This window comes from Microplitis demolitor, chromosome 6 (genome assembly GCF_026212275.2).
Source record: "Microplitis demolitor isolate Queensland-Clemson2020A chromosome 6, iyMicDemo2.1a, whole genome shotgun sequence".
NCBI classification, from domain to species: Eukaryota; Metazoa; Arthropoda; class Insecta; order Hymenoptera; family Braconidae; genus Microplitis; species Microplitis demolitor.
In genome coordinates, this window is record NC_068550.1 from 13,613,764 (window position 1) to 13,641,153 (window position 27,390).

The window sequence follows — 27,390 nt, forward strand, 5'->3', positions numbered from 1 at the left end:
CTTTACAAAAGTTTCCTCGAATTTTTTGCCAAATATACGTCAACTTCGGACTTTTCCGTTTTCGACGATAATTTGTAAACAACTTGCTATACAATTCGAAGTGAATTTATTACCTGAATTAGAAAACATGTTCACTTCAAAAGTTGACTAGATAAAAGTTGTCAATTTTCAGGTAAATTTTCATATCCATTCATTGTTAATTTAACTTAACAAATTATGAAGTATTTTTTTACCGTCAAATTGCAGACATTTTTATGTATCAATTTGATTACCTTCTGTAATGGTACGATTGAACATTACCGACTTTTTTTTTTCGTAAAAAGTTACCTCTAAATTGAAAAAAAATTAACCGCCAATTTTTCTTTTTAATTTTAGCTGTCAAGTTGTCAACAAATTCGGGCAGCTAATTTCAGGCAATTTCAATGTTAAATTACTGTCAATTTCAAGCTAAAATGGCTGTTAGGGAGTATAAATGAGCATGGCACACATGTTGTTTTATTTCTAATTCTTACAGTATAATGTTAATCAAATAGTCGTCATTTTTCGAGAGTAAATTTTAAGTTGATAATTAAATCAACAAGCAGTAATATTAATTGATAGAAATTTTTTAATATTAATATATTTAGGAGTAAATTTGGTTCATTGACATTTTTTAATTTCCTGGTAGACAGAAATATACAAACCGATTGGGATAAACATGTTGGTGGTAGCATTGTCGCTGAGTAATGCTAAATATGTAACTGTGGAAGTAAGTTTCAGTCGTTTATTATGAATAGTCTTATTACTGAGTTCCGGTTGGTTACGGGTTAGCGTCCCGATCTCGGTAGCATTATTGCATCGTTCTCTTTCAGTACAACAGTTAAATGGTGGGCATATTTCTTACGTACTCAGAGTCATTTTTAATATTTTAATTGCAATACATAATTCACAATGAGCCGATTTGTTTTATTTAAAGATAGTAGTGGTAATCACCATGTATGTAAGTCTAAATTAGTAAAAAATGATCCGAGTAAAAAAATGGGATATCTTGTTGAAGATCTACCTATCGTTGTGTTAGCTTTTAACGGTAAGTTTATATTTATATATTATTAGCTTTATATTGGTGATGAAAATTTTTTTTTTCATTAAAGTTAATGTTTGTTTTAGATGATAAAAAAACTCTAGATGATTTATGTTTGAATTTAAATTCAAAGTCACCACGTCTCAAAATAATTGATTCAACTAAATCAAAAAAACCGAGAATCATACAAAATATAAGGGTTAAAGTTCCATATTCGTTGCCACAAAATTTAATACGATCTAAAAAGAACGAACATGAAGGTTTGTTTAAAAGAAAAAAAAAGGTTATCTATTTAGGTTACGAAATTCAATAACTTAGTAATAAACAGGAACATTTGACGTCTTGGAATTTAGAACTATTGGTCAATTTTTTATAAGTGCATATTGATAGATTATTATGTCATGAAAGTTTTACGTCAAATATTAAAAATTTTTGATTAAAAAAATTGCAGAATCCGAAAATTTTTTAAGAACAAAATCTATTATCATCAATCGTTAGTAAAAAATCATAGTGTGCAACCAACAAAGGTATAGTACAGTCAACAGTTGAAAAAAAACCCTTTCCTTTTTTTTCCAGTGCCTGATTCTATTTTATATCCTTATTCTAGAACATACTGTCATTTATAATATTCAAAATTACATGTCATACGGTGTACTGCACTATGCATGCTTGTTTATGTCTTTCCATCCTAAATATCAAAACAATTTGTAAAAATTTATCAGTGTAAAATACTGGTCGATATTGCAGTTCAACTTAAATGAATGTTGATTAACTTCAAAATTCTATCTAATTTTCAACCTTGCTATAATACTCCTATATTTTAATCTGTAATTTCTTAAATTTTAACTAACCAATCTTATTATTGCATGGAACGACTATCTTTTTTTAGTTTTTTCACTTTTTTTGTAATATTTTTTGTTTTTTTTTTCACAAACAGGTACTTCTGAAAATGATTCAATTAATAAATCTGGATCTCTTTATGATCCATCTGATTCAAAAACGGACTCAGAAGAAGAATCTGAATCAGAGAAAGTTAATAAATCAAAGGAAGAAAATACTATGTCTTCAGTCGAGTGCAATTCTTCTTTAGATTTATCAATTAAATTTTCTTCATCTTTTAATGTGCCTGGCAACTCAGCATGCGATGATAAAGGACTAACCACCGAATCATCGCAATTAAAAAATATAAAAAAGCATTTTTGTTTCTATTGCAAAAAATTCCATACTCAAATTGCAAGACACTTGGAAATGAAGCATGCATTAGAAGAAGATGTACAAGAATTTATGAGCTATAAAAAAGGGTCTTCTGAAAGAAAACGAGCAATATCAGTAATAAGAAAAAAAGGGGATTTTGAGCTTTTAGTAAAGAAAAATTTAAATAAAGGAAAAATAGTTGTTCCTGTTAGGAGACCAGTAGATAAGGATAAGTGTTTAGCTACAAAATTTGCTGTGTGTCCAGCTTGTAAAGGCTTATACACTAAAAATAATATTCGTCACCATATTGCTAAATGTCCTCAGCATGAGAATAATAGTAGCAGAGGTATTATGACTAATTTTCGTATCGCCGTTGGTCGTGTTCATCAAAAAGCGTGTATAGTTCTAAGACAAGAAGTTATACCTCACATGGCTGAGGATGATGTTGTTCGATGCATTCGATTTGACCTTGCTCTGATTTTATATGGCAATGAATTATGCCTCAGACATCGAAAGGAATACAGGCATAAATTGATTCGATCAAATTTGCGGTTATGTGGTCGATTTTTATTATTTTTACAGAACAAAAATTCTAAAATAACTGATTTCGCGTCATTATACGATCCTGTTCATTATCATTTTTTAATCGACTCAATTGATGAATTTGCAGGAATGAATAAGCGTACAGGCCACTACAAAATCGCGGGAAATGCTACAGAAATAACTAAACACATTAAAAAAATTGGTGAACTTCTTCAGGCCGAATATATAATAGAAAATGATGTAGAAAAAAAAACAAAAGTTGATAATTTCCTGAGTTTATGTAAATTAGGATTTAGTAACGTTATTAATAAGACAGCGATGGAAACTCTCGTTGCTCGTCAGCGTGAGAAAGTTATTGAATTACCATCGACAACAGATATTCTACACTTAAGTCAATATTTAGATGCTTTAATCGATAAATACTACAAGGATTTAAAGAATGGTATTCGTATTATTCATGGCGAAAGTTAGCTGAATGTATTTTGTCAAGAGTTCAAGTTTTTAATAGACGCAGAGCTGGAGAGTCTGAACGACTTGAATTAGCAGATATGAAAAATCTTCATTCGATATCTGCAGATGATGAAGACTATAAAAATCTAACTGCAGACGAACAAAAAGCAGCCCAAGAATATGTCAGAATTGTGATTCGTGGCAAACTTAATAAAAATGTTCCCATATTACTTACAAAATCTTGGTATAAAGCTATAAAACTTATTATCCGACACCGTCATAATGCTGGTGTGAGTAAACGAAACCCTTACGTTTTTGGTCTTGATGGACTCTCTGATCAGTCTTTTTTATCAGCTACAAAGTTACTAAATGAATTTTCAAAAAAATGTGGCGCTGATAAACCAGAAACTTTACGTGGGACCCCTCTTCGTAAGCATGCTGCGACAAAATGCGCTCAATTTGGACTAGATGAAGCAAATACCGCGAATTTTGCTAAATTTATGGGCCATGACATTAATATACATAAGAATGTATATCGACAACCAGTTGTGAAGACAGACATATTAGGGATTTCCAAGGTCTTAGAGAGAGCTCAAAAACCTGTTGAAGTTTCTACTATGAATGATATGTTAAAAGAGAATACAAATAAATTAAAAAATAATATTGGTTTTGCTAAAAAAAAAAATTTTAAGGCCGATGATTCTCAATCGGACGTTTTTAATGATACAACAGCTCATGATACGACAGTTAATACTTCTAGGCAAAGTTCTAATAGTAATGCAAGCACTTCTTATCAGCGAACTTTTTCATTAAAAAATCGGAAAGAGTTGAGCTCAGCTATATTAAAGCAGCCAATCGTGTCTAAAACACCGTGGACTGAAGATGAAGTAAAAACTGTCATACATCACTTTAGTGAATATTTACATGAAAAAAAGTTGCCCCCGATTCCTACAATTCGAAATGTTCAAAGTAAATTTAAGGTACTCCAAAACCGTACTCCTACAGTAATTAAAGCTTGGATAAACAATTAATTAAACAAAAAAGAAAATATAAAAAAGTCTGAAAAAATAGTAGCAAACAAAACAAACGCTATTGAAGAAAAAATCGAGCGGCACATTAGATTTATTTTTAAAGAATACTTTAGAAAAAACTTTGTACCTGCTGTAGACGTTTGCGCAACTGCCAAAAAAAATGACAGAGTTTTTAAGTACACTTTCAGATACTAATATTCAAAATCGTATTAAAAAATTAATTAAAAATAAGCGTTTCACATAAATTTTAGATTCGTCAAAAGATTCGTGAAGAGTATATTAGAGTTAATTATTATATTAATTAAAAAAATTTTTATTTATTTTTCGTTATTTTTTTCTTTATCATTTTCAGAAGTTAATTAATTGAATATATTTTATGAATTGCTTATTTATTCTCTAATTACATAAAATTAAAAAGAATAGTAATTTATTGACAAAAAAAAGATTTATGATTATTTGACGTTATATGGTGAAACCGTGATTCGTAAATACTGAACAATAATTGAATAATCTTTAAAAATTTATAATTTTATGATTTTTTATTACTTAATATCAAAACTCTAGTTTTAAATTGTTCAATAATACGTTGATAATTTTTGATAACTTATGATTTTATGATTTTCTACAACGTAACATTGATTTAATGACATACGATTATTAGACATAACTTTTTTTCATATTTTAACTAAGTACAGTGCAAAAATATCAACTAAGTATGATTTTTAATAACTGTTATTTGTTTTTCGTTAATATTTTTCACCATTAAGCTACTTAAGTTAACACTGTTTTGTTTTGACATGTTGCTACTGAATAATTTTATTATAAAAACTGAATTTTTAATTGTTCAATATAATATGATTAATAAATTTACTAAAAACTCAAGTCAATGGTGAAATGGATTTATTTCCTTGAAATGATTTTTTGATTGATGCCTGTATATAAGGGTGTTTCAAAATAAACATTTCTTCTTTTTTTTTTTTAAAGTCTTATGGTCTTAAAAGTTCGTCTTAGGTATTAGAAAAATCCTCCTAATAAAGTAGCTTAAAAGCTCAATCCTAAAAGCTCAACCAATATTAATTTTCTCGTTTGAATTACGTGTAAAAATTTTTTTTTTGTTTTTTATATATAAACGTATTTAAAAAAATTGTTTTCGAAAATCAAAGTACGTGTTCTTGTAGCAAACTAAATTCTCTACAAAAAATCTCTTAAGTGTTTTCTTCGTACAATTAACAGAAAAAAAGTTATGAAGCTTGAAACAATAGTGAATTGAAAAACTTTACGAAAAAATAATTTTCCGGATTTTATTACGTGTACATGTTTATATGGTGAATCTATATGCTATGGTTAATGAGTAAGGTGTTTTAAAAAGGTTTCTAAGATCTTACTTATTTTCGGTATTAATTTCGAAAGAAAAATATTTTTTTTAAGAATTAAAATTTTTTTTCTTTCTGTATTTTTAAATTAAAAAAAAACCTTCTGTTTTGAAAGTAAGGAAAATTTTTCCCCTGTGTTAAAAAAAAAATTGACTGATAACATTAGTTCAGATAAAAAAATCTAAATTTCTATCAAAAAACTGTTTAATATAATAGAAACATGAAGTTATACTATTTAATATAGTTTAAAGCTTCAAAAATTTTTTTCTGTTAGTTCTCCGGAGAAAACAATCAGGAGCTTTTTTGTAGAGAATTTAATTTTCTACAAGACTGTGTGCTTCGATTTTGGAAAAAAAAATTTTTCAATACTTTTATTTTTAAAAAACAAAAACAAAATTTTTTTACATGCAATTTGAATGGGAAAATAAATATTCGTTGAGCTGTTAGTAGAATTGAGATTTCGAGCTGCTCTCTTGGGAGGATATTTTTTATACCTAAGACTAATTTTTGAGACCATAAGAAAAAAAATTTGTTTTTCTGAAACACCCTACTGTATATAAATATTTTATATAGTAATTATTAAACAATATCAATTAATCCTCAAGCTTGAAAAAATTGGAATAGTTATATTATATATACATTAGACTGGGCCAAAAAAATCGACTGTTTTTTTTTTCTTTCGATACTGTGAAAATATTATTCCTGATGACCAAAAAAAATTATTGTGCAAGTTTGAGCCCTTACTATTGATATTAAGAGGTGTATCGTTATGACTATCCGTTTTTGAAAGAATTTTCATTTTTTACCCAAAACTCGTAAATCATCTGTCTGAAAAATTTGAGCAATGTATATTCTTAAAGGAAATTGAATTCCCTACAAAAAATCTCTCTTAGTAAATTTGACGTAAAACGAGCCGTTTCCTCGTAACCGTGCGTTAAATTTTGATTTGTTTTTCAAATTCTTTACTTTGATTTTGGATTTTTGTAGCTACTAGAAATATTAAAATTTTTTCTAGTCGAGATGTTTTTTAAATTCTTCAGTTCTATTTTGGATTTTTGTAACTACTAGAAATATTGAAATTTTTCCTATTCAAGATACATATCTTTGAAGCAAATTTAATGCTCTACAAAGAAGGTCTCTTAACCCTTTTTGCTAAATTCACTCCTTCAAAGTTATTCAAGGTTGAATTTGAGTCAAAACAACTATAATCACCTACATAACCTTTTGAAGGAGTGAATTTAGCGAAAAATGTTAAAAGACCTTTTTTGTAGAGCATTAAATTTCCTTCGAAAATATAAATCTTGACTAGAAAAAATTTTTATATTTCTAGTAGTTACAAAAATCATCTTGACATCTTGAGAACTTCTTAAAGACTTCTTTAAGATGTTGATGAGACGTCTAAATCATAAATACGAACTCATTCAGAACTCATCAAAACGTCATTTTGCTATCTGGGATAATTCAATAATTTAGCAAATATTTATTAGCAATAATAAATATGATTCTTATTTCTATGCTTCGGTAATCACAAATGAATAATTATTCAGAAAATTAAAGACACGATTTTTTTTTAAAATTGAAATTTAAATGCTAATATGTAAACAGCATTCTAGAATTTTGAAAACTTTGTGATAAATTATTTATAAAATATAAAATGATCTATAAAAATGCTCACATAACATTTTATAATAAATCTGATAGTTTTGCCGGAAAAGTCAAAACATTATAAAATTTATCAGGAATTTGATTTAGACTTGACATTTGTTTTATTTCAATTGATTTTTTATTAGTTTTGACATGATCTGAGATTTTCCAAAAAAAAAAAAAAAAATTTAGGAACCGATCAACCCTTCGAGCTAGCTCCTATAACTTACTGCTGTTTTCTTGGCAATTAATATATGAGCTTTTCAAGGTTGAAAAAAGTTATATCTACTATGAAGCTTTCGAAATTCGAGAAATCTTAGATGATTGTTAATCAAGTGGTTTTTAAATTTTTGTTCACGATTTTGCTTCATAAAATCAATTCATTTAGACAAAAATCAATAAAGGGGATTAAGGTGGAGAACTAAATGAGTTTGGAATCAAATGAAAGAGGTAATTTCTAATTTAATCGCGACAAATGAAAAACTAACGATGTTTAAATTTTTTATCAATAATATATAAACTAACGAACTGATTACACTAAATAATGTGGTGATCGGAAAAATCTATAAAAAAAACGGCTCGATGTAATTTTCGATACATTTGTCAATCATAATATGAGTTATCCTAAAAAAATGACCTAAATTGTAATTTTGTTAGTTTTTCGTTGCCAACATCTTTTGAAACAATCAATTAATTTTAATGATTAATAAGGCATTTGACGCAGTTTTCTACGTCTACAGAAGTTTTTAGTTTCGTGATTTTTAATTATCTTAGAATTTTTCGAACATCATCGATTTTCATAGTTGAAAAAATTATCAATGATTTCATTTTTATTTCGAAATTTTTTTCTTAAACCAAAGCGAAATTTCTTATTTTATTGAAGGTCAAAATTTTTAGATTCAGAAATTACACTTTTTGGTTGAAGGAATTAGAACTTCCTGCAACGAAAATTAATAACTGTCGAAAGTTTCAGGCAGTTCATATTTTCAGACTGATTTCAGAAAATCAAATATTTTTCAGATGTCGACTTTTTGAAGTCCGAGGAAGCTATTCTGACAATTTTAATGAATACTGATAGAAAACTATTTTGATTCAAGAAAACTTTTTCCGTCACACTCTGATTCTTGTTTCAAAGTTTTTAATTGTTTAATTCAAGAAATAAGTTCTTGAACCAAAAAATTAAAATTCTTAGGTTAAGAAAAAAATTTTTCGTTTGAGAATTTTATTCGACAATGAAGCACCTTTTGTTTTGAAACAAAATACTGATGTATTTGGCTTGAGAATTTTTTGCTCTTGGATTCAGATAAGCAAAAATGTAGATTTAAGACATCACCGACTTGCTTTAAGAACGGCGCAATTTTTAAATCAAGATATCGATTTACCCGGCTTAATAAAATAATTTTTTTTTATTTTCAAAAATTAAAATTGTAAAGTGGTTTTTAGGATTACATTTATATACTTCAGATAATATACACTAACGCGACAAATTGAAGGAACAGAAAAATTTTATAAATTTTTTTGTGATTTTTGGAAGGCTGTAACTTTGTGAAAAATAATCGCATTGAGATTTGAAAAAAAGCATTTTATAGCTTGAAATATCTTATTTTGGTGAACTTATATCAAAATTTTTTAAGAGCTTCAGTTATTGCGCAAACATGAGAAATACTGTGAGACAAAAAGTTTCGAATTTTTTTTGTTTGTCCGAAGAGTCCACAAACCATGGAAAAATTATTTCAACTAAATCAATGCATAGGTCGCTTAGCAAATTTATTCAGCTTCTATTTGGCTTTTTTATAACCTCGTAGGACGATTTTTCGTAGAGATATCAGCCTTCAAACACAAAATGATTCTTTTGGCTTTGATCATCAATATGTCAATAAATTCATCAGAAAACCCTTTCATCATTTAAATAAAAAAAATTTTTTTTTATTTGTGACATCCATTAGAAGTACAAAAAAATTGCTCTTTCTTTTGGTTTTTTAGTAAATCAACAGCTACTCTGTTAATATCGATGAAATGAATAATGTTGCCAGGGACTTTTTTAGCTTAATGTACTCCCAATAACCCTGTAAATTTTCAAATTGATCTATTTAACCATTTTTTGGGGGTGCTCAAAGGTACATTCCTACTAATGTAAATAGCGGGAAGTTTTGGGGGTGGCCCGCCGGGCCAACCCTTGCCTAGGTTTGTTTTACTACTATTACGTCCAAAAATTAAAATGAATGATTTCCAACAAAGGTATTGTGAGTACTTTTAAAGTACATCCAATTACTTATTACTTAACGGGCCTTATGGCGATTATACTAGCATGAAATGCTGCTAAGTTATATCAAAATCGAAGAAAACATAAATTTCAAATATTTCTCATTGAAAAACTTCAACAATAAAACTACAGAACTTCGAAATGAGATTAATACTGAAATTTTGAGAAGATGCTTCCGATGAATGCAATGATGTTTTGCTGTGGAAGCAAAATAAATGTTCGTATTAAACAAATCACCAAAATGTGCATAATTTTTTTCTATCAAATTATTTTTTCATTTTTTCGTAAATATATATGATATGTATGTAATACATATGTAAATTATTATATCTGCCGTTAGAATTGTAATAAGCTCGACATTTGTCGGAAATTTATTGGATGTGTGGAGCCTGTCATTCTATACAAAATCAATGTTGACGAAAGTGACATTTATGACCATAAACATTGATTTCTGAAACGCTTAACTATACATGGGACTTTAAGACTCCTTCAGATAAATTTTCAGATTTTTTCTATCACTGGTTCAAACGATATCAAAAAAAAAAAAAAATCTGGACGTCGGTTGACCCTGCGGGCGAGCCCTAAAACTTCCCGCTGTTTTCGACCTCAAAGAGCTCGAAAACATCAGTGTGGATATATTTTCGAGCTCTTGGAGCTCGAAAATGCTATCACATGCAATTGTTTTTTTACGATCTTTTCAAGCTCTAACAAGTTACCTGTTATGCTGAAGTTTGAAAATTTAAGAATCAAAAATTATTAATGAAGCGGTTTTTTAAATTTAATTTCTGATTATGTTCAATAAAGTAAGTGTATTGAAGCAGAAATCAATGTCAGAGAGCAAAATTAAGATTTGAATGAGTTTTGACTCATGTAAGAAACAATAAAATATGAAATATCCGAGAAAAATATTAAAAACTACGTTTTATCGATTTTATTGTTGTTAATATGATTTAAATTAGAAAACAAGTTAGATGACATTATATGATCGAAAGGAACCATAAAAAGGATGAGTTGGTATGATTTCAGACACATTTTAGTAGGTTATATTATGATTTATCCGAAAAAAATAACAAAATGTTATTTTTTTCACTTTTTAACGCCGATATCTTTCGAACTAATTAATCAATTTTGACGTTTGAAGTGGCAATCGGCGCGTTTTATTGAATTCTAGAGCGAATTAAAATTTGAAATGATCGCATCAGTCGTTTCGAAAATATTTAGAAAAAACCGTTTTTCACCATTTCTTTCTCCAACGATATCTCGCGAACGAATGAACCAATTTTAATGGTTGAGGCGGCAATCGACGTATTTTATTGAGTTTTAGAACTGGTCAGATTTTGAAATTGTTTGGTTTAGTTATTTCAAAGATATTCGCAAATAACTGTTTTTTACCATTTCTTTCTTCCGCGATATCTCACGAACCAATTAACCGACTGAGATGGCTAAGGTGGCAATCGACTCGTTTTATCAAATTCTAGAGCTGATTAGATTTTGAAGTCGATCGTACGAGTCGTTTCTGAGAAATCACTAAAAAACTAAAAAAAAATTTTAATTTTTTCGTAATTCGTAGATATTTTCGAGTCTACTGGATTAAATGATCCAAAATTTTCAGGAAAGTTGATGGCCAACAAGCTCTTTCGATTGCCGCCTCAACCATCCAAATCGGTTCATTAGTTAAAAAGTTACAAAGAGTTTACACACACACACACACACACACACACACACACACACACACACACACACACACACACACACACACACACACACACGCACACGCACACACACACACACACATACACACACTCGGACATCATTCTGAAAAGAGTCAGAATAGCTTCCTAGGACCTCAAAACGTCGACATCTGATGAAAACTCGATTTTCGAAAATCGGGGTGAAACCAATAACTTCCCGAATTTTTGAAAATGTACAATTTTCTTAGCGGGAATTAAAAAACCCCTTTTCTGGTTGGTCGCTTCTAACTTCTTTAAAAATAGTCGAAATTGAATGTTTTTGCACGACTCATGATGCGAAGCATCAGAGAGTGCTTTACGATCGAAAAATTTTTTTCGCCTCACTCCGGCAAGTCTTCCAATTATTATACCCTTGTTGGTTCACGGAATTAAGATATGTTGCATCCTATTTTGAAGATAATTTAATGGAAATTAGTTCCATACTTTTCAAAAATTTATTTAGTTCAATAAAAACGGAAAAAACATCAAAATATTAAAAAAAAATTTCCTGTCCGTCAAGTATGAAACCTGTAGACACGATAACTTGCGAAAAAATCCAGTGATTAAATCAAATTTTTTTTTTTTAAATTCTTTGAACGATTTGTAAAACCCCTATTGAAAATGGTTAGGTAAATCAGTGTCGTTTAATTACAATTAATAAAAGAATAAAAAAGGCTGTATAACTATATCTATATATATCGATGTAAAATTAACATGGATGGTGATATATCTATACGTTATACGTACATTTATTCCACCAGAGGCGCTCGCGGATAACCGTCTTAGTACAGCTGTTTTTTTTGTATTATTGCTAATTGGTAAGCCTGAATTTTTTTTTCAATTCAATTCTTTTTTTTTATTTACATATATTTTTTTTGTTATTAATTGAGATATTTTTTAAATAAGTTTTCTTATAATTATAATGAAAATACTAATATAATTAATTAATTAAAATAAAAAAAAAAAAAAAAAAAGAAATTTTAATGAAAGAAAATTGTATATATTTTAAATTTACTCGTGCCTCCCGCCATTTCATTATTATTATTTTTTATGCTTTAATTTTATTATTTCATAATAAATGAGGATTATGAGTCGTGCACTTTTGGATTTTCCAATTTTTTTTTAAATTTTTTTCTTTTCATGTAGTTTCCCATAAAAAAAATTTTTTTAGTTTTTCGACAAAATTTTTCTGCGTTATTTTTTATTTTAAAATTTCAAAGTCGTTCTCTGAAAATCATGCATAATTTGATTTTTCTGAAAATTTTTCATAATACACTATTATATTTTCTGCAAATTTTAAGCTCAGTCCGATCGTGGGCACTTTATAGCAACTAATGTTGCACGACTTTTAAAAATTGGAAAAATTTTTTTTTTTACTTATCGTTATTAATTCTAATTTTTGCCACTGTATGTTATTATTTTCATACTTACAAATATAATTTACAATTTCACATGGTTAAAGGGTTGTTGAAATTTTGAAATCTTTCAAAAAGTGATGGCAGCGAGAAAATGGCAGCACCAGCTAGTCTTTAACGGACAATCAATGACCAGATAACGGCAGCTCAAAAATTAGATCTGCGATGCAATACAGCAAAATCAATAAAAGGGATGTAAAAATTGCATTGGACTATTCCATTAGCCAACGAAAGTATAAAAACAAAAGAATATTCACTTTGAATATGGACCGTATGTGTAAAATTTTTAAAAGATTGCGAGCTCAAATGAATACATTTATTACCATTGTCATTAAACTTAATAACGACTAATTAATAATTTCGAAAACCCTTTAACTGTGTAAAATTGTAAAACATACTTAAATGTAATGGAAGCAATAATATATAGTGATAAAATTAGAATTAATGGGAAGTATAAAAATTTTTTTTTTAATTTTCGAAAATCGAAAAAAATTAGTTGCTATATGTAGTGCCCGCGATCGGGCCGGGCTTAAGAGTTACAGAAAATATAGTACTTTATTATGCAAAGTTTTCGGGACAGCCGGAATATGCATGATTTTCAGATAACGACATGAAAATTTTAAAACATTGAACAGAAAATTTTTTCGAAAAATAAAAAAAAATTTTTTCCGGAAAGTAGGGGAGCCTGGGGCACAAAGGCCCCCTCAAAGATTAGGTAAAAATTTTTTTTTTTATTTTCCGTCAAGGTATGACCTCTTTAATGATTTTATCGTATTCTAGGCCAATATGTGATATGTGGGGTTAAATGGACTACTCGAAAACATTTTTTTTTCATTTTCTGTTAAGTTATGACTTTTATAATGATTTAATTATATTTTATATCAATATGTAATATGCGAGGCAAAATGGAATACTTGAAAAAAATTGTAACGAAAAAATTATTTTTTCTTTTTATTTTCTGTCAAGTTAATTTTTGCATTACAATTTTATTTTTGAGTGGTCCATTTTACCGTACAAATCGCATATTGGCCTAAAATATCATAAAAACATTATAAAGGTCATAACTTGACGGAAATTTGAAAAAAAAAATAATTTTTTCGTTACAATTTTTTTTTTAGTGGTCCGATTTACCCCACATATCACATATCGTCTAAAATATGATATAAACATTATAGAGGTCCTAAATTGACGGGAAATAGAAAAAAATTTTGTGTTTATAATTTTTGGGGGAGGGGGCCTCGTGCCCCAGAAAAAAAAATTGTTTTTCTGATTTTTTGCAAAATTTCGACTAATTCTTTCGAAATAGACGGATAATAAACAAGTTTGGTGGTTAAAAGCCACAAAAAGAAAAAACCGGCTTAAGGGGGCCTTCGTGCCCAAGGCTCCCCTACGTGGAAAAACAAAAATTAAAAAAAAAACCTCAAGTTTCAACTATTTTTGACGAAGTCATAAGCAGAAAACCGAAACTAGAAAAGTTTTTTTTTATTTCAATATCTTCTGAACCAGTGATAAAAATATTTCAAAATTTACCTAGAGGAATTTTATGGTGGATACTAATAAATATCAGAAAATTTCGAAAATAAAAAAAAAATTTAACTGTCCGATTTGGCACAGAATGCCCCATATACATTCTTCAAACCTACCATTCGCTGTAGATGGCATTTTTGAGATGTCGTCAAACTTACTTCTGTATAACGCTGCCTTTGACGACGGTCGTCAAACCTGCCAAATGTCGTTAAACCTTCCGTATGTTATCGAAAATTGTCCTCAGAACTGCCGTTTAAAATTTTTGTCTGCTTCTAATTTGTCGTTAATTTAGTGAATGTCGCGAAACCTGCCATCGTATTCAGAATTAATGTCGTCAAATATGCAATAAATGTTTATAGACGTTTATGTTTTGAACGTTTAACTGTATATGTAGCCTTTGAACCTGCCATTTGCTTCAAATGGCAGTTTTGAGGTGTCGTCGAAACCACCACTGTATGCCGTTGGATCTTACAACAGTCGTCAAACCTGCCATATGTCGTTAAACATGCCGTATATTACCGAAAATTGTCGTCGAAACTGCCACTATATATATATATATATATATATATATATATAAATATATATATATATATATATATATATATATATATATATATATATATATATATATACGAATAACCTACCTTATATACAAGTTTCTTAGTTAATTTATTATAAATCTATTATAATCAAATCTATCATAATTTGATTATAAATCTATTATATTTTGATTGTAATTGTCTTATTATAATTTCATTGTTATAAATTTTTAAGAATTCTATCTAGCTATAGCTATTATTGTTATTGTCAACTATTGTTGCTGTATTCACAGCAAAATTATTGTAATATTAAAGATTGCCATATGGCAATTAGCCCTGGCATAATAAATAAATAAATCAATAAATAAATAAATAAATAAATTTTGTTAGTAGTAACACTGTTATATTATCGTAACTATATTGAAATTAGATAAACATTGTAGATCATTAATATAGCAAAACTTTATTTTCGTAAAGGTTGTATTTGGTATATTATCTATATAATATTTTGTCAAATTAACTATCTGAAGTTCTCCGAGAAAGTAAGTCTTTGATATTTTTTACCCGGACTCAGAAAACGAGCCTGTTTTCATGTCATGACTACAAACTCACATGTATCACAAAATATGCATGTACGAATGTAACTTATTAGATTGATTAAGACATCTACCTTCCATTTCGGCAGCCGAATGGCCTTTTTTCTTATATTAAAAAAAAAATTTGCATTACACAACAATACTCTAATGGCGCAAAATTTCAAATTGTCGTTATTGCAATGAAATTTGACAAAGCCAATCACAATTAAATGCTATCGAAAAAATCCACTCGGAATTTGAAGAGCATAATTTTGTTGGATTGTTCAACACCAACAACGGAATCGGCAAAAAAAAATAATATTCGTGGATATGATTTTATGCATTTTGTGTTTGTGTATAACTGCAGAAATATACCCCAACACAAGGAATTGTAAAAAATACACCCTTTGATCGCGGATTTTGTGTGTGTGCAAAATTTTGTAAATTGTGTCACAAAACATTCTAACGAGCAATACAAGACTAGAATATTAAAATCGGTTGAGTAGCTTTAGAGACAAACTGCCCACCATTTGAGAAAAAGCAGTTTCGAGAAAAATTTGTTCAAAGTTTTTATTTGAAAGCATAGAGTGTAGAAGCGCGCATACACTTTTACTAATTTCTTTGCGTTAGAATTCAAATTTTAGAAAAAAAGTTTGGGGACGATTTTTGAAATATGATTCCAAAAATGCAAAAAAAAACTGAATTTTTGAAATTTACGAAATGATCAAGTACTTTAATCGATTGGTTAAATATTGATATATTTTTATTCAACCTGAATGATACACCAATGAGTTCTTGATTATATCTAGGATTTAATTTACTAAAAATTATATTTCTATTCTCCTAAAATGAATCAGTGAAAAGTACTCCAATCAGTGAATATTCACTGCAAACACAGACCCAAGTATATAGCTAATTAAATCAGTGATATACTTGGAACCGATTTGCAGTATATATTCACTGATTTGCATGCTATGCCACCGATTCATTTTAAGAGAGTAGGGGTAACAAATAATTAAATTCACACTCAATGTTGGGCTTCCACGTCAATAGCAAGCTGAGAGTTGTCTCAAATGCCGGCGTAATAGGAAAATGTCTATGTAACGATTCAAATCTAAAAATTTAATATTTAATAACTGACAATTAATGAAACAATAAAAGCTTTATGTTATGTTACGTCCAACTAAATGCTGAACATCATATTTTATTTTCTGATTTCCATTTTTTTTATTCTTATTTTTTTATTCTCTTGTTACGTTTCCGTAATATTTTATTGATTAAATTGAATTAATTATTTTTGATTAAATAATTTTATACAATGAAACGGAAATCGGTTATGATAAGAGAGTCGCCGTGGCTCGCGGGTAGGCAAAACAGATGACGATGCATGAGACCCGGGCTACGACGATTCTCTTACAAGGAACCTGAGATGCAGCGTTAACATTTTGTCAACTCTGTTGTCTTCATTATATTTTTTATAATGACTAAATATCCAGTCTTACGAGAGAGCTCATGAAACTCAAACCTCCGCTCTCCAGCCATAATTAATAAATTATAATTAATCCTAAATTAATTTAACCTTATTGTGGGGTGCCAATTGGCAAACCTGGATAAAATTAAATAATTAAAAATTATTATTATTTTTAATTAATTTTGGGTGATTTTCCAAAACGTAACACTCTAATTGAAATTTATCCGGCAACCAGATTTTATTTTTTTTTCTTTTTCTTAACAATTTCAGAGCGATAAGATATAATGTAGTATTACGTTCTGGCTTAAATTAGATTTAAATAAAAATTTTAGAAATTTTTTTTTTTTTTAAGTCTCCAATTATTTATTTACCACGGTGGGTGTATAAACAGTTCGACACTTCTTAGAATCATCAATAAATTAATAAATGGTTACTATATTGGCGATATTATTGCTATTCACCGCCAACAATGTAACGGAACTCTCTTGCGATAATGAATTAACGTGGCTCGCGGATAGTCTAAACAGATGACGATGCATGAGACCTGGGTCACGACGATTCTCTCATAGGAAACCTGAGATGCAACGTTGACATTTTGATGAATGTATAATACCAACGAATAACAGCACCATGCCAGTCGATTGCGAGATCTAAGAGAGCTAAGAATTCTGATCAAAATTACGTTGACTTGGTCTTCGCCTCCTGCTTTGCTACTAGGATTGCTGACATCGACAACCTGGTACTCTACCTGAGTGCTGTTACCGGCTGTACAGGTAATCCCTAAGCCTCAACCCGAGCTTATGCCAGAAAAGTAAGGAGGGGGCAAAAAGGCCCAATTACGCCGGATTATCCGAACGATCCACAAGGATCTCGTCCGTTCAATTCACCAACGTTTCCGCCTAAAGATCGTTGCCGCGAAAGTCCTCCTTGATCCGGTGACGTTGGTCATTCGAAATCCGGTGAACAAGTTGGCAAAGGGAATCGTGTTAAGTGAGGTTTGTAAGCCGTCGAGCTTTTGTGCTGTTGAGCCATCGCACTCTGGTGGTGTAATCCAACAGCTGGAGTCACTCACACTTATGAAGGAATCAGGCCTTCAAGGCTCGTCTCGTTTAAAGGAGGATTCGAGGGATAACCCGGCCTTCTGAACCGGCATCAACGAGGGTTTGCAGTTGGTGCCTGTGGACGTTCCATCCGTCCATTCACTTAGCAGAAATAGTCCGTTTCACGACCCTCATTACAGGTATTATTCGGAAGCCTATTTCAAGGCCACTGGCAGAGACGCATACGCACCGACGAAGGCGAAGATATTACATAAGAAGGGGATAATTCGAGCCGACTTATGGGGCCCATAATCTTACCATGGTAAGTGAATAAAACTATTTTGCATAAAATAAAGGAAGGTCAACAGTTGACGCACCTGGGGTCTATTAACACCCTAACGACGTCAACCTGGTCAATGTAAAAATATTCTGTCTAATAAATAGATAAGTTAGAATGTAACAGTAGTTTTAATATGCTTTTAAAAAAATTTAGACTTGTTTGCTTTGACATGCGTTGAAATGCTAGAGCAAACACCTAAATATAATATAAATGACCCCATAAGTAATTGTAAAGGTCCAAAGGCAATCCGGAGACACTTTCCTTGGAAAGTAACCGAAAATATTTATCGACAAAAGCGTACTTAGAATAGGTAAGAAATAAATAAATTTTACAGTAAATAAAAGAAGTAATATTTACACTACTGTAACGGGTTTTTCACCACCGGGGATCTACCGGAGTGAAGTCCGAGTACACTTACTATTTGACAACCTTGTTCAAAATTTTTAAGTTGGGTGCCAGGTGATTTTATAATCACCAAATAAATAATTATCAAAACAAAAAAATTCGGCTCAGGGTGGCGGATCGGGGAAAGGTCAGGCAGTTAAGTTTACGAAAAAAAATAATTGATCCGAATTAAACAAATCAGTCGTATATTCAATAGACAAATAATTGATCAGTTCCACACAAATTATCGGTTACTCAAAAACAATAAATGCCGTTGCCGGCTTGACTCGAGATAAACCAAAGTACAACAAACCATAGTTGGTCGAAACAGTCAGTTCATTGCTCAAAAAAAAAAATGTTGTCAGTTGTCGGCATAGAAATACTCTTATTTTATTTCACAAACACACACGACTTAGTTCTTAACGAAATACTCAACCGGTGACGTCAGAGTATTCTTACACGGCGAGGCTACAAGACAGTCGATGCGAATGAGAAGCAGATAATCCGGAATTCTCAGAATTGCTCGATTGAAATAAAATAAAATAGAAACAATATTTTATTTCGGTAACGCGTGAAATTTCACTATCATACAGTTAGTACGTACAATCAATCATTAATTTAATTATTATTTCCACAAAACGCGTTGCACTTGTTCATTAACCAAATCAATCGGTCGTACACTTGATCAGTTCTCGTGCCGAGGCTTCGGCTTATTCGCTTGTTCACGACGGCGGTTATTTGTTAAAAAAAATTTACTTATCGCAATGAATTGTTCGTTAATCACTCGGATTGTTCTTATAGAACAAAATTCACGTTGTTCAAGAGTCGTAATCAAAATTGTTCGTTTGGTCGGGTCGAATTTCTCGAATCGTAAAACGTGACCGTTCAGTACGGCGTCTAGTCCGGATCTCCCATCACGATCCATGGGTTGGATCAATTAGTCGGTCGAAGTCGAAATTTTCGATTCTAGATGTCACTAAAATTTGCTCATCCGGTAACTATTTCTTATTTGAAATAAATTCAAACCACGAGTCGATGTCGAATTTTCCATCATGTTACACTACCTAAATGCCTTACTTTCATATTGAGTGCACTTTTGTCGAAACATTTCGGTATCATAAAACAAATAGAGAAAAGCAGATTTTAATGATGAAATAGTCATTAAGAAAATAAAAATTAAATAAATAGTTTTTAAATGAAAGTATTTTAATTAAATAATGATTTTCCGATGAAAAAATTTTAAGGCAAAAAATATACAACTAAAGAAGTATAATAAAAATTAAAGGTAATAAACTTAAGAATTATACAATATTACAAATAAAATAGGCTCAATGCCATTCAATAACAAATTTTACAATAATTTTTAAACAAATAAAAGTTAATACAAATTAGCAAATGAATAGGCAATCGGCCATTCCACAATAAGTTATAAATAGATACGTATAGATAGAATTCTAAAATTAATAAATTTTAAGATTGTATAAAATAATTAATACATTGAAACTATTGTCATAAATAAAACGTTGTACATTTGAGTGCAGGTGTAGTTGCGCACGCACATAGGCCCACATCGGGGCGTGCCTTACCGGTTTTTCCGACGTAAAAATCATAGGGAAAGGGATAGGACCCAGAGGAACTATGTTCCGCTTGGATACAGTTTTCTTCCAAAATAATACACAAAATAAGCAAGATAGAAAAACATAAAAAGTGTTGTTGAGCGACAATCTTTCTCAGTTTCTAGTTCCAGGTCGATGAGGACCGGCAAAACCTCAAGTACAAATGTTCTTAAATTTAAGATTCTACACTATTCCCGCACTAGTTCTTTTGGTACAAGTGTCCTCACAATGAAGTATTAATATTTTCTTTGTATTAGTGTTCTCACACTCAAGCTTATTATTTATTGTGCAAGTGTCCTCACATTTAAGCTTATTAAATATTTCACGTGTATCTTTATTAATATCGTTTCAGTTGAAAATAAATTTAACATTAAAATAAAATTGTATAATGCGAGTAATACATTAGAGTCAATATATCAAAAAATTTAAATAATTCAGTTGCTGCAACGTCAGGTACTGTAATTTTTAAATTATCTTACATTACGAAACGAATTTTAAATTCACGAAAATCTCGTGACACAGAAACACTATATGTTTAGAATTAATGAAACCAATTTTATAGTGATAATTTTTATTTTAAAATTCAAATTATACGAGTAAGTGTAGGTAGCTAGCCATTTAATATTTCCGTTATAATTTTGAATTCATGATAATTCCCGTTTGTACAATAAATATTGCCGGTCAGCCACCTAATCCTTTTATAAAATAATTTAATTTCAAGTTCTGTTTTACTCATAGCATCAAAATTTTAATTTGTTAAGCTTTTAAATTGTGAAAATTATTATCGGTGTGAATATATGTTGAGACAAACCGCTTTTCGTTTTCGCGATTTTAACCAGCAGCCACCAGAATTCGCGGGTTGAACCCCGGCTTAGACTGGCCTCTAACAAATTTTTATTTTACTTAGACAGAGCAGTGGGCTGGGGTTCTTGCAAAGCAAAGACCCGCACTTATCCAAGCACGGCAACGTATGTAAAATTTACCAACTTACCTCACGGCTTATTATTTATCAATAGATTTCCTATGATGGATAGATTTATTAGTTCTTACTTAATAATATTCTTAATAGACGATTTAATAATTCTTACCAATAAAATAGGAAAATAAATAATATAGGTGAAAGATAGAGTGAAATGAAATAATTAGAAAGATGCAAGTTTATTGCCAATTATAATAAAATTCAATTACTTACAATAGATGCGTCGCAATTAACAAGATATATAATATTCCTCGTAGATGCCGGATACAAGTGTCCTCTACGTGAAATGGTGCAGTTGTACACAGAATTTATTATTTAATATTATAATCAGTAGTATCGCGAGTGAATCGCCAGTGATGTACAATGGTGACACGACCGATGATCCGAGGACAATTGATCCGCGACAATTGATCCGTCGACAATTGATCCTAACGACAATTGATCCGTCGACAATTGATCCTAGTGACAGTTAGTACGAGCGATAATTCATCCGCCGATAATTGATCCGAGCGATAATTTATCCGAAAATTGATTTATCGACGATTGACCCTAATGATTTATCGATAATGCATCAAATATATGAAAATATGTATATATATATTTATATATGTTTTTGTCTTTAGCATTTTTGAGTTGAACTAAGTATATAAATTGAAGTCATTTTGATTTTTGATTGTTTGAATAAAAAAAAAGTTACCATGCCACTGAAATTTATAAAATCCGAACGTGGTAAATCATTATTAGTAAATAAAGGTTACATATACTCTCTTAAAAGCGTTAATGTTTCAAATATCACTTGGCGTTGCTGTGAAAATAAGAATAGGTTATGTGGTGCAATAATTCACACAACAAGTGATAAGAGGACAGGTATGTTGCGTAAATTAAATTTTATAATAATTAATATTTTATTTGTTATAATATAGTTTATCAGTTATATATGTGATATTTAATTGTTATTTTTATTTTTTAAATTAGGTGAAATTATAGGTAAACTCCCAGAACACAATCATATTGCCAATGTAACAACTATTGAGGCTAAAAAAGTTAATGTACAATTAAAAAAAAAAGGCTAAGAAGGGTTGTGACAATAATTTGGTAATGATTTCTAGTGTGTTGAATAAAGTCTCATCGCCTGTTCGTGCTCAAATGCCAAAAATGAAATCTTTAGTTCGTACAGTTCAGCGTGCAAAAAAGTCCAAAGATGAAGTTGTAAATCCAAAAACATTGAAAGAATTAGTTATACCAGATATATACAAAACGGTCAATGATGATGAGTTATTTTTATTACATGACAGTGGTGGTGGTGCGGATCGGTTTCTTATATATGCTACTGAAAAAAATTTGGATTTATTGGCTGAATGTACTATGTGGTTTTGTGATGGAACCTTTAGTTCAGTTCCACTTATTTTTAAACAGCTGTATACTATACACGGTTCATATGATGGTAAAATTTTGCCATTTGTTTACATACTTGCTCCTAATAAAAGTCAAAAACTTTATTTGCGAGTATTGAAAGTAATTAAACATCACAAACCAAATTTGAATCCGCAACGCGCTATGGTCGATTTTGAGCGTGCATTTATAAATGCTTTTAAGCATCAATTTGCTAGATGTTATATTATCGGATGTCATTTCCATTTCTGTAAATGTGTTTGGAGCCATATTCAATCAACTGGATTGCAGAACCAATATACTACAGATTTGAAATTTTGTATCAATTTGAAAATGTTCATGGCGCTGGCATTCGTTCCCATAGACGATGTGATTGAAGCATATGAAGAGCTTATTAAATCATCATTTTATCAAGAAAACGCTACCATATTAACCGACTTTGTGAGTTACGTTGAGCGTACTTGGATAGGTGAACTATCTCGTTTAGGGAACAAGCGAACGAAACCTTTGTTTGATTTATTGTTATGGAACTGCTATCAAGCAGTACTTGACGATATTATGCGTTCCAACAATTGCGTCGAAGGATGGCATAACTCATTCAATAGAAAGGTTCGTGTAATTCATGCCATTTTTAGTTCTTTCATCAATTTCATTAAAAGTGAGCAAGTAATCACGGAAACAACCATAACTCAAATGGACGCCGGAATTAATAATGTTGCTAAAAAACGTAAAATTTACGCTGACAAAGATAAGCGCATAATGAATGTTGTTTTGCAGTACGACCCAACAAAAGAATTAAAATATTTGAAGAACATCGCCTCAGCTATGTTTGTGTAAATGATTAATATTACTACCGTGACAAAATTGAAATTATATGAATGAACGTCGTTGAAAGTAATATTTATTGTTGTGTTTATTGAATTAAAGTATTAAGGAATATTTATTTTTGTGTTTCAATTTACGCTGACAAAGATGAGCGCGTAATGGATATTGTTTTGCAATACCATTCAATAAAAAACATTAAAATATTTGAAGAATAACGCCTCAGCTATGTTTGTGTAAAAGATTAATATTACTACAGTGACAAAATTAAAATTATATGAAATAACGTTGTTGAAAGAAATATTTATTTTTATGTTCATTGTATTTAAGTAATAAACGCTATTATAAATTAAATTCAATTGCAATATAAATATTTATTGGCATTAAAAAACAAAAACTTTTGATTAGTATTTGTTCAGTCACGAGCTTGATTAATTTAAATCAAGCTTCGTGCATTTCCGCTCGGTTCGGAAGAAGCCGAGCTCGCTACTGACTGAAGGTCAGAATAGTGCCGGGCCACTCGCTATTTGGGCCCGGCACATACAATTTCTAACTCAGGATCGTGTCAAGACGTCCTGAGAACCCGCTACAAGCTGACCAATCACAAAATTCGTTTTATATTGGTCAGCCTATCAGAGAGCTCGCTATCAACTGATACCTGTTGGCGCGCTTTTAAGCCAATAGGAAAATTCGTTATATGCAGCAAAGCTGCCACGTCGACACCAAGCTTCTCGACGATTCAACGACGCTTCCATTATTCATTCTACAACTATCTGTCTAACCGCTTCGCTCAGAGTTTCTACAACGTGTCTTTGCTAAGTGCAACCTCGTGCTTGAACCGCTTCGCTTATCATTCTTGTGTAATATTAAATCAAATCGCTACGCTAAATTATCCTCAATATTTAGACAGTACATCAAGGCTGCTATTTATTGAGAATGAATAAATTGTTCTTGTGACAATAATTAATTGTTAATTAATTATCATTGAATTAACCGCTACTGACCGCGTGTCAATTTTATACGTGACTAAAATCATTGAGTTGCATTCGCTATCGCGTATAAATTATCTAGTCGCATTCGCTTTTGTATATAATTCTCATAATTTTAAGGTGTAAATTAGTGTAAATAAATCTATAATTTATTTGGTAATAAAATCTGTGTAATTTTTAATTGTTTAAGTAACCTCGCCTAAACCAGATCCATTAGTTTATTCGCTCATTTTACATTTTGGTCCTTCGAGCCGGATCTGGCGAAATTTAAACAATTAAAAATTATTTAAAATTAAAAATCGGAAAAAAATTGTGAGAAAAAGTGTAGTGTCAGTTTGTGTCGTGAAAATCGCTAAGTGCCGTGGGCATTGCTGAGCACTGCTAGAGTGCTGCCCGGGGTGATCTATTTTACACACCGGTGTAAAAAAGACATTTAGTTAGAAAAGATCGAAAACTTAGCGTCGGGTTCACGTATCGCGTCCATTTTGTGCCACGTATCTACAAGATGGCCGCCGAAGCTCAAATCGCTCTTCAAATGCAACGCATCGACACGATGCGCAATATGTCCAACCGCTTGACTGACGCTGTACTCGCTACCCAAGGTGCCGCCGCCATTGACGCTGAACTCGCTATCCTGTCGGAGTTGTGGAACCGCTTCAATTCGACTCACGAGAGGCTATATGAAGATGTACCTGAGATCATTACCAACGAATATCATACAGGTAACGCTTATGAAACCGCTAACGTTGCTTATACCTCTTTTAGAGTGAAACTCAGCGCTGCTAGACCCGCTCCAGAGCCTGCTCATGAAGCCCAGCCTGCTAATCACGATCAGACCGCTTACTTTGGTGGAGTGCATAAATCTAACCTGCCGCCATTGTGGTCAGCCACATCACACGTCGACGCACCTTGACGATGGTGCTGCCGCTAAACCAGAACAGGACGCTCCTGTAGCTGACCCAGGTAACAAATAGTTCCAATTTTGGTAACTTTTGTTTTGAATTCGCTAACTTAGTCTGCTTTCAGCTCATTCGCTCAATGTTTTACTCGCTACCGCTATTGTTAAGTTGAATTCGCTAACAGGAAGTACATGTACTGTCCGTGTACTTATTGATCAAGGATCGGAGTTATCCTTCGTGACGCATTCGCTAATCAAGAATCTGGATATTCAACTCAGTAAAGCAGCTGTACCATTACGTGGGATTGGTAATGTGTCAGCTGGGCATTCGCTTGGGTCATGCAAGATGACGCTGCATTCGCTACACAACAACGCTTCTATTACTATCCAAGCTCATGTGCTTGCTCTATTGACGGTAAACTTACCGTCATTTACGCTAACTAAGAAGAAGAAATGGCCTCATCTAACTGGGCTACAACTCGCTGATCCAGACTTCTTGACATCACGACCTATTGTCATCATTCTGGGTGCAGCACCAGCTGCACATATAATCAACGCTAAAATACGAAAAGGAAGTGACAATGACCCAGTCGCTCAGTCAACATCGCTTGGCTGGATCATATATGGATCTGTGGACACCGCTACAGCAAAATTGACCGCTTATGGTCATCATGTCGCTGTTGATGATCAACTACAAGACTTGTTAAGCAAGTTTTGGTACCAAGAAGAGCCACAGACAGAATTCGCTACACGCTATACTGAAGAAGAAGAAGAGTGTGAACAACACTTTGTCAATACACACTACAGACAGTCTGATGGTCGATATGTCGTTCGCTTGCCGCTTAAATCTTCGCCAAGTCAACTGGGTGATTCGCTCAGAGCTGCACAATACGCTTTACTACGTCTTCGCAAACGATTGGAAGCTGATCCAGTCTACAAGAAGTTGTACTTCGACTTCTTGAAGGAGTATGAAGACTTGGGACACATGAAACGTCTGAAATTAAAGGAATTACCACCGAACAGCTACCTGTTGCCTCATCATGGGGTTCTGAAAGAGCAGAGCACTACCACCAGACTCAGGGTGGTATTCAATGGGTCCTGGAAAACTACATCTGGCGTATCTGTCAACGAGATACTTCATGTGGGCCCAAAGATTCAAGTTGACATCAGTGATGTACTTATTCGCATCCGCTGCCATCGCTATCTATTCGCTACTGACGTAACAAAAATGTTTCGTCAGATTGCAGTTGACAAGGAAGATCATCATCTACAGTGCATACTCTGGTTTGACGAAGATGACATCCCAATAGTATTTGCACTCACTACTGTTACTTATGGAACAACATCGGCTCCATATCTCGCTGGAAGAGCACTCTTACAACTCGCTGAAGACGAAGGGAATAAATTTCCGAAGGCTGTCGAACCGCTAACTAACACACGCTATGTTGATGACATCTATGGAGGTGCAGATGAACTCGCTGAGGCAATCCAAGTTGCTCTCGACACAAAAAATATGTGTGCCACAGGATGTTTTCCGCTTGCCAAGTGGGCAAGTAATTCAACTGAATTACTCTCTCAAGTCGCTCCAAGTGAAACCCAAGAAGATACACCAAGAGAGCTTGGGGATACTACAGTAAAAGTGCTCGGGCTAACCTGAAATTCAACACAGGATAAATTCCAGTTCGGCTATTCGCTTCCAGAAGCATCACCAACAACTAAACGCACAATTTTATCTGAAATTGCTCGCTTGTTTGACCCACTGGGTTTTTTGGCACCGATCATCGTGAGAGCCAAGATGTTCATGCAGAAGCTCTGGCTGCAGAACTTTGACTGGGATGCTACGCTATCACCGTCGCTTCTTCAAGAATGGAATTTGTTTCGAGATGAACTACATCAGATCTCGAAAATTCAGATAACTCGCTGGAATCATGTTAAAAATGGTGTATCAATTGAATTACATGGATTCTCTGACGCTTCACAACTCGCTATGGCTGCTGTAGTTTATCTAAAAGTTACTGACGCTACTGGAGGCTCCAATATCTCGCTAGTGTGTGCCAAAACACAAGGTGCACCACTGAAGCCTATAACTATACCAAGAATGGAGCTCAATGCCGC

The 27,390-nt window shown here is 31.8% G+C and overlaps 2 protein-coding genes across 2 annotated transcripts; both read left to right on the top strand.

Moving 5' to 3' along the window:
* Positions 1 to 1,721: 1,721 nt before the first annotated feature.
* On the top strand, positions 1,722 to 22,247 carry LOC103571171 (uncharacterized). Its single transcript, XM_014442583.1, has 6 exons — positions 1,722 to 1,731; positions 1,998 to 2,701; positions 2,837 to 3,263; positions 3,374 to 3,875; positions 21,509 to 21,642; positions 22,150 to 22,247. Exons 1-6 carry the CDS (start codon positions 1,722 to 1,724, stop codon positions 22,245 to 22,247), a joined length of 1,875 nt encoding a protein of 624 aa, XP_014298069.1.
* Positions 22,248 to 22,272: 25 nt separating this feature from the next.
* On the top strand, positions 22,273 to 23,403 carry LOC106693699 (uncharacterized). Its single transcript, XM_014442584.1, has one exon. It carries the CDS (start codon positions 22,273 to 22,275, stop codon positions 23,401 to 23,403), a length of 1,131 nt encoding a protein of 376 aa, XP_014298070.1.
* Positions 23,404 to 27,390: the final 3,987 nt, after the last annotated feature.

What these genes read in the sequence shown, in the direction of transcription:
- LOC103571171 (XM_014442583.1), top strand. An exon ending in GTTTCTACTATGAATGATAT is followed by an intron (nt 3,876 to 21,508) that starts GTTAAAAGAGAA and finishes TATAATCAGTAG; the next exon opens with TATCGCGAGTGAATCGCCAG. An exon ending in GACAATTGATCCTAGTGACA is followed by an intron (nt 21,643 to 22,149) that starts GTTAGTACGAGC and finishes TTTTTAAATTAG; the next exon opens with GTGAAATTATAGGTAAACTC.
- LOC106693699 (XM_014442584.1), top strand. Translation starts at nt 22,273, where the DNA reads ATGATTTCTAGTGTGTTGAATAAAGTCTCATCGCCTGTTCGTGCTCAA.